We start from the raw sequence: 12,713 nt of genomic DNA, 5'->3' as shown, positions 1-12,713 counted from the left end.
TGACATTCAGGTTCTGAGAGAAAACCACCATGCCCATAGGATGCTTCCACCTTCTCCATACCCCCAAACTCGTCCTTCTCTTAAATGCTTTTATTCATAGTAATGAAGAGTGCATTATGAAAAGCATCACTCGACATTCAGGAAGCTACATTTCAATAAAGGGCCTGATAAAAAAAAATTAGAAATTGTGCAAAGTACTGCAAGAGGACTTTTAATCTAATAATTAATGCTTCTTCCTCATTGAATAGATACACTCACATTAGGAGACATAAACAGCCCAAGAGCCAAGAGAAGACTCTGGGTGCCCTGTCCTTCACACAGTGGGGATGGGGTCAGGAGTCTGTCCATGAAGCTACTCCTCTACCTCCTTCTTAACTCCCCTAACCTCTAACGCTGCACCAATGCTGGAGGAGGCGCTTCAGCACGTAAGGCTCCTAGCTGTGCAATTTGAGAATCAATGAATGGATTCTAGTTCAATTGCTCATTTTATTGTTGTTCACTGAGTCTCATAGACAGAAGTGGTTGCTCAAGGTCATGTTTCCCAGGTCTCCTATCATTATCATAATCATCAAGAACATTTATGAACTGCTCTCTAAACATAGGGCACTGTGATAAGCCTAGGCACACAGATGGACTTCCTGTAAAGATATGAGATAAGCCAAACTCTAGCAATGAGATAACCAATGTCAACATTTCCCTCCCGAGAGCCAATATGGTTCCCAAACTATCACTGGAAGGCATTTCCTCTCAAATATTGGATGAGACTGTGTTAAGTTTTAATTGACTGGGTACACACCAAATATCTTGATGGAAAGTGAAAAAATAAGTCATTTCGTTTGTATACTGGTGTCAGCATTTGCCTTGTTTAGGGAAAACATGGATGTGAACATTAGAAAATTTCTCTCTATAGGCACTGCCTTTACTTCCCCCCAGTAAAGTCAAGAGTTTCAAAAAATTTTGTTTCCCACATCTTACCATAAAAAATTTCAAACATACAGCAAAGTGGAAAGAATTTTACAATGGACTCCAGTATTCCCATCACCTAGATTCTACCATTAACATTTGCTTTACTTGCTTTATGACATATCTGTTCATCTACTCATCCTACTATCCATCCATCAGTAACATTATGTCTTTGACGCATTTCAAAGTAGACTGCAGACAGAAGACAATGCTTTATTTTGAAGGAGTAGAATCAATGACTCTTCCTCTTCCTACTCCTATAAAGTTAGCTAGAGAAATTTTGTTAGTTTTTTTAAACAAAGAACAAACTCATCCTGAATTATTCACACAGATTATTCAACATAGTTCAATCTACAGTCACTGTAAAAAGTGTTGTGAATTAACTCAAGGTTTTGTCTACTTGTGTTAACCCTGGGGACATTTTCAGTACTCCTCCAAATGTTTGGCTTTGTGAAGACATGGGCTGTAGATTATAGAGAAATAAGCTCTCTGCTATAGATCATCAGGAAAAATTACCTGGAATGTTAGTAATAAGTATTTTTTGTTGTTGTTTTGCTCTGTACTCTAATATTTTTCCAATTATTCCTTGAGTATAGAAATACAGAGATTTATATACACCAAGTCTCTCATTTATAAAGTGAGTTTTATAATACCTATGGCACAGGCTTGTCATAAGGATCAAATGTGAAAAACAGGAAAATATTTTGTAAAGAGTAAAACACTATGCACATCTAATTTAGCATTACCATTAGTAATTGCAATACATCTGTAATAAAACACAGCTGAGGTAATGGTCCACACTGTTATTTGGCTTTTTCAAATCAGTCAAAAAGATTTCAAAGGTTAAAGGGACAGCGTATTGGCGGTTGCCTTCACTCTGCCCATCAGTACATCATCTTGTCAAGGGTCTAGAAGAACCTTGGTGTATATCACATAGACTTGTTTTCATTAGTAAAGTGTTTGTTTTGGAAATCATCCCAGCTTTGAAACAATACTTCCATTAGCTGGGCACAGTACCTACAATTATCCATCTTATCTGCCCAGTGCCAAGCTATTCTATTTACTGCATCCCATTTACCTTGGTTGTTCTGAAAGGAGAAAAGTGAGGCATTGGCTCAACATATGAGAAGGTTTGTTTCATTGAATAAACATCCACAAATGAACTTTGGGTAGAAACTCCTGCAACAAGATATCATCAGGTACCATAAATGACAAGCCTAAAGGTGATGGAATTCCTCTGTCCCTGTATGGGAAAAATTCCGTTACATAAATATCTTAAAATTTATAAGGTATAAAGTAGTGTAGCTTCCATTTTTGTGTCTCGTTGGACACAAATCAACAAAGTGAGGAGCAAGGTCAAAGCTAACTAGGGAACTAAGGAAAGAAAAATAAGCAGGGAGCTGAGTTCATCATCAACTACTGTTGAGAACCTGCCAGATGTCTGGCACTTTATTTTATCCTTAAGGGGAACTGAAGAGAAAGATTTGAAATCACCCTAACCCTAAAAAAGCATCCATTTCACTGAGAGTAATTTAAAGAAAACAATCGGGAGAAAGAATAATCAGAAATTGTAAGCAGATGGAAGAGGATACGCACAAAGAGAGAAATAAGCGTGGTTTGTGATTTAGTTACAAGTTATACTCAACACTGGGCATGCTTACAATGTGGACAACGTGGAAGCAATGAGAAGATCTCTAAGAGGATACACAGAGTTACCTCGAATTCAAAATATACTTTTTATGCAGGAAAAGGAGAATCAGAGGAAAAGGCTGGCTGTGCTCAAGTGAAGGAGAGGGTCCCTGGGTCCATGAACCCCACCTGTCCAGTGCTGACAGCAAGAACTTATCTTCAATATTCCAGGATGGTTGCACCAAGCTTTTACCCTTTGATGCCATAAAACATTCCAAACATGTAAGTAAGTTCCCTAATTAGATTCCATATTTATGAAACAAGCTTCTAATCATATTTATAATTTGGCATCCCATATGACACACATACTGGGAGAAAAGAAGCTGCCCAAAAGGGTCACTTTGCCCTGCTAGTGAGATTACTCATTGTAATGACAACAGCAAATTGAAGTGTGTCCGTACGTACATACATGTGTTATGTTATACACAAATACACACATATTCAACACGTATTTTTTAAGAGAAACACTTGCAAATCTGAATTTATAGCAAGGCAGATATCTAGATATTTGGGTAGAAGTTTGTATTCTAATAAAATTTTACCATGCTGTAAATTAGAACCTTGTAAATATCTTTATTGTGCTATCTGGTAGTATTGTTTATTTCTTCTGTTCAGTCTACATGTTTTGCTTAACTGCTGATGGTGCCTCATTCATCTTACCTGACTGCCCTGGGGGAGGGGCACCTGATGATCCTCGTGGTAGACAAAGAAACACAGTCAGAACTGCCGCTCTGTTCCCAGCACATGGTTCAATGGCTATTGGTTTGGGTGCTCCCTGAAAAAGAAAACCCATTCTAAATTTGCATAGTTTACATGACACTGCTATTTTACTTCTTTCCTACTATGCTTCAGGCAGCTAAAATGTTTATTCCTAGTGGTTGAAGGCACACCATTTCTCATTTTTTAATAGTTCAATTGAATATTTTATTGTAGTAATATGTAGTTTTTTTGTAATGGTGGTCGTTTACAGTTAGAAGACATTTTTCTTGGGGCATTATATATTAGCACATATTTTTGCAATTTTTGAAAAGTACTCATTGCTTTGTTCTATTTTTATCTTGTTTTTTTTTCTCTAATAGATTTTATTTTTTAAAGAAGTCTTAGGTTTACAGCAAAATTAAGAGGAAGCTACGGAGATTTTCCATAAACCCACTGCCCCCATGCATGTACAGCCTCCCCTATCATTAACATCCCCCCCCAGAGTAGCACATGTGTACAAGCTGAGGAACCAACACTGACACATCTCTACCACCCGGAATACATAGTTTACATTAGAGTTCACTCCTGGTGTTGTACATTCTATGGGCTTGTCAAATGTATAATGACATGTATTTTTCATCATAGTATCATACACAGAGCAGCTTTCCTGCCCTAAAAATCCTTTCTGTTCTGCCTATTCATCCCTCACTCCACCCCCAACCCCTGGAAACCACTGATCTTTTTACTGTCCCCATAGCTTTGCTTTTTCCAGAATGTCATATAGTTGAAATCATATAGTATTTAGCTTTTTCAGATTGACTTATTTCACTTAAAAATATGCATTTAATGTTCCTCCATGTCTTTTTTTATTGGAGTATAATTGCTTTACGATGTTGTGTTAGTTTCTGCTGCACAATGAGGTGAATCAGCTCTATGCATACATATATCCCTTCCTTCCCTCGGACCTCCCTCCCCCTACCCCCGTCCCACCCATCTAGGTCATCACAGAGCACCGAGCTGAGCTCCCTGTGCTATACAGCATGTTCCTACTAGCCATCTATTTTACACATGGTAATGTGTTTATGTCAAACCTAATCTCCCAATTCATCCCACCCTCCCCTTCCTCCCGTGTCCCCAAGTCCGTTCTCTACGTCTGCGTTTCTATTCCTGCCCTGCAAATAGGTTCATCTGTACTATCGTTTTACTGTCCCTGTAGTTTTGCCTTTTCCAGAACGTCATATAGTTGAAATCACATTGTACTCAGCTTTTTCAGGTTGACTTATTTCACTTAAAAATATGCATTTCATGTTCCTCCGTGTCTTTTCATTGTTTGATAGCTCATTTATTTTTAGTGCTCCATAATATTCCATTATCTGGATGTACCATAGTTTATTTATCCATTCAGCTACTGAAGGACATCTTGATTGCTTCCAAATTTTGGCAATGATGAATAAAGCTGCTATAGACATCCATGTACAAGTTTTTGCATGGACATGAATTCCCAACTCCTTTGGGTAAATATTAAGGAGAATGATTGCTGCTGGATCATATGGTACCATGTGTCATTTTAACACTAAATCCTGGCACATTGTAGATGTGCAACAGGCCTACATTTGAATAAATGAATGCAATTTTTTAAGGATTTTTTTAGATATGGACCATTTTTAAAGTCTTTATTGAATTTGTTACAATGAAACTGTTTTGGTTTTTTGGCCACGAGGCATGTGGGATCTTAGCTCCTTGACCAGGGATGGAACCCACACGCCCTGCATTGGAAGGCGAAGTCTTAACCACTGGACCGCCAGGGGAAGTCCCTGAATGCATTTTAGTATATTTGATATTTGATATGTCGTCTGTGAGCCACAAAGTTATGCAATTTCTGTTGCTTTTTCGCAACTGTTTCCTCTCACCAACGATAACAGTTTAGCTCCTCAAATTATCACAATCCAAAATATTCTGTTGACGTATCTTTTAAAAATTTTTTTCCAGTTTTATTGAGCTATAATTGACATACAGCAAGGCATATCTTTAATATCATTTCAGTGAAATACATATGTAATAATCACCCACCAATGCATTTGTATAAATAATATGACTTTAGAAATAAAATAGAGTAAATGAATATATGATAATGATTGTAACGGTAATGCTAGTATGTTATTAAATACTTACTATGGATTAGGTGTTCAAAATGCTTTACATATATTAACTTACTTAAATCTTACAACAACCCTGTAGGATGAGAACATGAAAGCAAGAAGTTAAAAAAACTTGCTCAAATTCACACAACTAGGAAGTAGCAGGGCTGGGATTTATACTCAGGTAGGCTGCTTCCTGAGTCCATGTTCTTAGCAACACAATGCAGTTTATCATATTGTGAATGTACAAAAAAATCATGCACCCACACACACAAACATAAACACATGTGCAAGCACATGTGTGTGAACATACACAATCCAGGCATACACATGTGAACAAAAACACACAGAGAATTTAGGTTTAAATACAACATCACCTTTGAAACAATAGGAACATCATTTGGCTGAGGAATGGTGGTTTTGGCTATTTCACTCAAAAAGTACAGGTGAGACATGGTTGACTTAATCAAAGTAACATCTATACATAAAGGCAAAATTAAATGGAAGAAAAAATACCACTACTTTAATTATTAGAACAAATGATTTGTTTAGTCTTGTTTTTTTTTTTTTTTACTGATATTTGAATTTTTCAGAAGGAATACAGACATATGTAGTCATCCACCTAGAATATTTTAGAATATTGCCGTTTCCAGAAAGTTTAATAAGGCATTAAAGATAAAATATGTTCCCTTTCATGTAAAACTTAGACTGAAATTTCTGGTGACAACGGTTTTATGTGGTTATAAAGGATTTCTCCTTTATAGCGGCATAAATCTCATGTTTTAAAATTATCCTCATACAGATACATTTTGGGAATTTTCAATATAAAGGTGAAAGTGGCCATGGTAGTAGAAGTAAAGGGCATAAAAATCTTCCAAGAAAATGCTGTAAGCAATGTTGCAATACTTGTATCAAGTTACAAGATCTATGGTTTTCCCCTTTAAAGCTTACATTTAATTTAACAGACTTATTTTTGAAAATGTTAAGCCAAAATCAGCATAAGTACATAGATATTCTCCAATGATGTAAATATTTAGAGAATAGGCTTGTCATATTCCAAGGCTAAAAGAAAAACACTATGAATGTTTTGAATCGTATTTCTAGGCTACTAAAATTTATCCTAATTTAATAAATGCAAAGTATATGTAAAGGTCAATTGGTTAAAATATACTAAAGGAAAATAAAATGAATTCAGGTTTAAATGATGGCGATATATTAGAAATACCCAAATCCCTTTTAATATACCTAAGAAATAATTTATCATTTCTACCATCAGGCAAGGTTTTCTTTGTCATTTTATTCGTAAGCGCTCAACGGCACTACTCAAAATATCCAAAGCCACATTAAAATACTTGATTATAAAACTCAGAAAAGAATTTCATGATTACAACAAAACAAAACAAAACAAAACAAACAAAACAAAACCACCAGTTGAGAAACAGTGGTTCTTGGTTTACGAGATTTAGAAAAACAAGACACAATTTGAGAGTACATCAGTTGATGAATAGCTAACATTTATTAAGTGCTTACAATATGCCTTGTGCATATTGTGTGTTGTCAGGCTACCTTTCCTGATGCTTTTAACACTAGAAGAAAAGGTTTTAAACATCAAATGCTGACATGAAAAGCACCAATTGAGAGAAAAATTAGTGAAAAATAACTGCAAGTTTCAAGTAGAAAATGGCTTAATTATTTAATACTTTAAACTGAAGAGAGTCAGCAACGGACAGAGTATAGTAAGATATGTTGACCATGGGAAAGGAATTATGTTTGCATAAAAGCCACTTCCGTAAAATCTTCTTTAATATAATTCTCTCACTCTTAATTCTACTGCTATTGCACAGAAAACATTCAAAAATTTCATTATATTGATAAGCTCTATGAAAGGAGATTATAATCCTATTCTGAAATCAAATTGGCTTACAACTTTGTCTATTTTTAGCTATAAAATTTTCATAAAAGGATATTAGCAAAAATATGAATTATTCATTATGATAAAAATATTAGTGACTAGCACAGCTCTTTGACACTGCTGGCAGAAATTCATATAATTTAAAAAATTATTTCCAAAGACTGTGGCAAATATCACTTTCAATAAAGTATTTTAAATAAAAAAGAAAAGCACTTTATAGCACTTGAATTTTGCAAGAGAAAATAGCAAAACCCCATGAATGATATTTCTGATACCTTGAGGTTTGTCAGTTGTTTAGCAATAAATATGTAACCATGAATCAAAATCATTTCACAATGACATAACATGTTCACTGAACTGTGCAATTTATCATGTATTTTCCATGGCTGCCTTTGAAAGAGATAAGGCATGGGTTTGTTTGCCCACGGCACTCAGCAAATGTGATTCACTTTTAGGCATTTTCGTATTTGTTGTACCGAAAGAAGCTGGCGTTAGACCGTGCCAGAAAATATCACTGACAGTTATGTAATTAGCAGTCCCTGTTTATTAAGCACACGGAGCTTTTACAAAAGACTTGTTTTGTTCACACTAGTGTTTTTCAAACTATTGTACTCATATCTTCAAGTTCTTGTTTTTTTTGGAGCAACAATTCTATGTTAAACTCTTTTCATTTTTCAGCTATTAAAGACAAGCAAATTACCAGAGAAGCTCCTGGAATCATAAGGATTTTCAAGATTACAGTTCTTAAAACTCATAATAACATGTCCTAAAAAAGGAAGGCCACCATCTGAACCTGGGATCCAGCCTGGGAAACTGCTGCTATAAGAATCACTGGATGTTTAGAAGATACCAGCAGGCAAAGCTGGCTACTTGCTCCTTCCTCCAGTGGCCTTCTCAAAGAGTGAGTGAAGGAGTAGGTGGGTGACACTGGAAACTAACCCCAGCAGCTAAGGATTTAAGAGAATTATCTGATGTCCTTGGACCAGTCATTGCAATTTAAGTAGGGTTTTAGTTCAATGCTCTAGAACTCCAAACATTAGAAGGATGGTATTTCCCTTCTCAAAAAACTTTCAGTACTATGGAAAAGAATCTGAAAAACAGTATACACACACACACACACACACACACACACACACACATATATAACTGAATCATTTTACTTTACACCTGAAACTTTGTAAATCAACTATACTTCATTAAAAAATAAAATGAAATAGAAAACAAAAGCAAAACTTTCAGTACTGCCTCAGTAGGGCTTGCAAACTCAAATCTCTTCAAGGAACAGCTAACATTTCTTAAGTGCTTAAAATATGCCTTATGCTATGCCAAATGCTTACATGGGTTTAATTCTACCACAAGAGGTAGGGGCTATTCCCATTTCATAATTTGTGAAACTGAAGCTCAAAGAGTTTAAATAACATAACTAAGTTTGCAGACCTAATAGGTGACCAAACCAGGATTTGGAAAACTACAGTCTATTTTCTGAGCTTGTATGCCTAACCGTTATGCATACTGTCTATAATAGGTAAGAAGACTGCCTTAACTTGCAGAATAAGACAATAAAAAGCAGTCGGCACCACAGTGAGCTGAAAAGTACAAGATTTATTTAAAACATTAAATCTCAAAAATTTTGCTGCCAAAAAAACATGCCTATGTGTCAAAACGGGCTGAGAGCTGTCACTTTGTAAAATGGAGTCCAAGATGTCATTTCAGGGTTGCCAGGCTCTTGTGTCTCCCCACAAACTTCATCTTTTATTCTGCACAAGCTCCATGTTTTAGTCGATGTAAGTGCTCACTCTTTAACGTCTGTGCCCAGGGTTTCCAGAATCTGTTCCTTCCTTCATTCGTAATATTCCTACTGTCCAGGAGATCCTTCCTATAGGCCTCTAACTTTCCTAAAATTATATATCCCTCAAAGCCAACTCACCCATGAAGCTTTCCCTGGTCTGAGGTATTTAGTCTCTCTCTCCTTAGTTCTTTAATTGTTACGGCCCTTTTCATTTTCCACCTTGAATGACACTTGGGCAACTGTCCTGTCTTCCCACTGGAACAAGCTCCTTGAGGGCAGGTCCAGTTTATTATTCACGTCTATTGGCCCTGTACTTACTTCCTCTCTTTGAAAAGCCTAAGCATGGCACCTGTGTTACCTTTTGGGGACTGATGTTTCCCAATCTTTTACTACAGGTATTGATGTAATTGTTGTATTAGATTACAACATAGGAATCTATCAGATTCCTACTCTTCCAAGGCAGGTATCATATTGGATTCCTTTTTGCCTTACCTATAGCAGCTAATGGAGTGCATTTTACACATGGTAAGTGAATGAATAAATGAAAGAATAAATGCAATTGTCACATGGTGAGATAACTGGGAGGTATGACTCAGTTTCTACACACTCATCAAACATATGAGTGGGTAGAAACTGAATTAAATTAAATTATGGATATTAAAGGGATAAAATAAAACACTGAAAAATAATATCAGCTAACATTTATTGAGTACTTACTAGGAACCAGGAGCTGTGCTAAGCACTTTATATGCATTATTGTGTTATTTTCTATTTTATACAGATGAGGGAATTGAAATTCAGAGACGTCAGATAATATTCTCTGGGTAACACAGCTAGTGAGTGGCAGATCCAGGATTGGAACCCAGGTCTGTTTGATTCTAGTATCTTTATTCTTAACCACTATACAACACTGCTAAAAAATATAGCTTAAGAAGCCAAGGAGTCTCTCATTCTCTCAGCTTGACTATTAATAGGAGGAATATAAAAATTATATATGCGTATACTTGCCCCATTTCTGAGCAGGGTTCAGAACACTTGAGTTCTAGGACCAGTTCTGCCAGTATCTAGTTGTGTGATCCTGGGCATATTACTGAATCAGTTTTCCCAACTGGAAAATGAACAAGTAGGCTGGATGATTTTAGGATCTCTTCAACATTCTGTGACTCTGATTTATGGACAACCTCCAGAATGTGTGACATAACAATATCTAACACTTAGTCTAAGTACAGTGAAATTTGAAATTTCCAATCCTGAGTAATTTTTTTTCCTGTTCAAGTACTTTAAATGACACATCTAATTTTTAAAGCACATTATTATACCATATGATGAATACATCACATAATACTAAATGGCCACCATTGCACGCCAAAAAAGCAATTAGAAAATTGAATCAAGGAATTAAGGATTAATGTGGATATGTTATACCTGTCAGCAGTAATAAGTGTTTTGACAAGGACAGAATAAAGTCTGACAGTGTGCACAAATACTAATCTGATATATGAGTGAAATATTAAAAATGCAAACAACTGCACATTAATCACTCTAACATTTCCCTATTAGAACACTTTTAATGCTATTCTTATCAGAATCCATTTATAATTAAAAATGAGTCTTTTTCAACAGCTTGCACAAGTTGGTATTTGCAGTTTAATGACTGTTTATATTGATATAAAATTTAGTTTTTAGTCACATTAGTATAACAGAATTAATTTACTGAACATTGAATTAAGTCAGCCTGATGATTTGGCTCACAGCTGATGAACTGTGTTGATTCTATAGGATCAACAAATACCAAGACTCCAGATCTCAGAAACAGATTCTCTGATTTCGTTGTTTAGACTTGGGAAAAAACCAGAAGTGAAAATCATATTCTCTCCTTATTTACCATTTGCATGAAACGATAAAGGGAAAAACACATTAGCTAGCTTTACTCGCTAGGAGAATAATTCATATTAGTAAAAGAAATTAAGCTGATGGACACTCTCAAAACCAGGGTTAAACTGCATGAGAAGAAAATTCAAAGAGAATAAAGTATTACATGTGGGAACAGGTAAAGGAATAAAACATAATATTCACAGAATTAGTATGCTGCTCCTGTAGTTTCAAAGGTATTTCTATCGTAAACTTAATTTTCATATCGTACCAAATATTTTTTCCTTTGTTGAAATGTCTCTACTTTCAATCTCTGTTCAAAATCTCTCACTACACACATATGCACACACACGCACACACACACGCACACACACACTCATGTACACACATATTTAAGGTTTATATCCATAGTAAAATATATAGTAATTTGGGGAGTGATTTGGGGAGTGAAGAGGTTGGATTGTGATAGCAGTTACTTTGCCACCTATTTTTTCACAGGTATTTAGGTCCCAGAAAATGAGGATATTATCTCTTTTCGAGATATTATATAATCATGCTCTGCCCCTGAGTTGGTCAATACATATGCATGTTAATAGGAGATGACTTTGAACAGATTATCTTTAAAAGTTGATTCCTGATAGTATTTTTCAAAAATCTGAAATAGATTATCTATCAAATAATTGCCATAATTAGATTTTTTACAACCTGTAATTTTCTCCATAGCTCTGTGCAAAAAGCAACCTAACCATTATACTTCATATACTAATTTCAAAATTGGGACTGTCCTTTTTGACCTCAAAAAATACTGCTAAGTATGAGAGACAAACGTGCCTCCCAAATCAACTGACTTCCCATCTTGCTTCAGCCACCCTGTGCTCTTGGTCATTTCAGCCACCTAGACTACTTGCCAATGTCTACCATTTCTGCAAGATCCAGCTCAAAACTCTCAGTCGGCAAGAAGCCATCCCAGGTCGTCCTAGGCCACTCCAGGACCTCCTCACTTTATTCTATCTCAATAATCAGGAGTAAGTTATTTTTCCTGTTGTAACCATTGAGAGGAAGTGTAATGTAGTGATTAAGAGAACAACCTTTAGCAACCACTGCCTGGGTTCAAATCACATAACCTCTCTGTACCTCAAGTTTCTCAGCTGTAAAATGGAGCTAACAATACCTTCCTCATAGTGTTGTTATGAGGATTAAATGTTATATATTATATACATATAGGATGTATATTATACACAGATATAATATACTTATAGAATATATGTATTTTATGTATCTGTATGTATGTATATATACACACATACCCACATAGGTATATATATATCACAGTACTTGGTAAAGGTCAGCTATTATTATTATTATGCTATTCTTCCCAGTTCCCACTTTGCTTTAGAATTATTTTCTGTTCCACTAAAGAATATGCTCAACTCAAAAGTAAGCTATTTGAAGGTAGGTACCATATTTTTAAAAGCTCTGTTAATGGTTTGAAATTAATTAATTAAGAAATTAAGCCTCCAAGGGAGAATTTTATTGACGGCTTATAGGGTGGGAAAAATCTGATCTCAGTGCCAATTTTTCTCATTTTTGTTCTCTGCTTTTATCAAAGAGTCTGATCCGACGGTGAGCATTATGCGCTACATAGAGTAAA

The 12,713-nt window shown here is 35.5% G+C and overlaps 1 protein-coding gene across 1 annotated transcript in view; it reads right to left on the bottom strand.

The window, feature by feature from the left end:
• ATRNL1 (attractin like 1) overlaps positions 1 to 12,713 on the bottom strand; it is a 684,787-nt gene that overhangs the window by 103,305 nt on the left and 568,769 nt on the right. Inside the window, exon 28 of the mRNA XM_068549055.1 lies at positions 3,313 to 3,427. Within this exon, the coding sequence (XP_068405156.1) occupies positions 3,313 to 3,427 (115 nt within the window). The remainder of the gene's footprint in view (positions 1 to 3,312; positions 3,428 to 12,713) is intronic.

This window comes from Eschrichtius robustus, chromosome 7, assembly GCF_028021215.1.
Source record: "Eschrichtius robustus isolate mEscRob2 chromosome 7, mEscRob2.pri, whole genome shotgun sequence".
NCBI classification, from domain to species: domain Eukaryota; kingdom Metazoa; phylum Chordata; class Mammalia; order Artiodactyla; family Eschrichtiidae; genus Eschrichtius; species Eschrichtius robustus.
The sequence above is the reverse complement of the archived record's forward strand: the minus strand, read 5'-3'. Positions and strand labels throughout refer to the sequence as shown.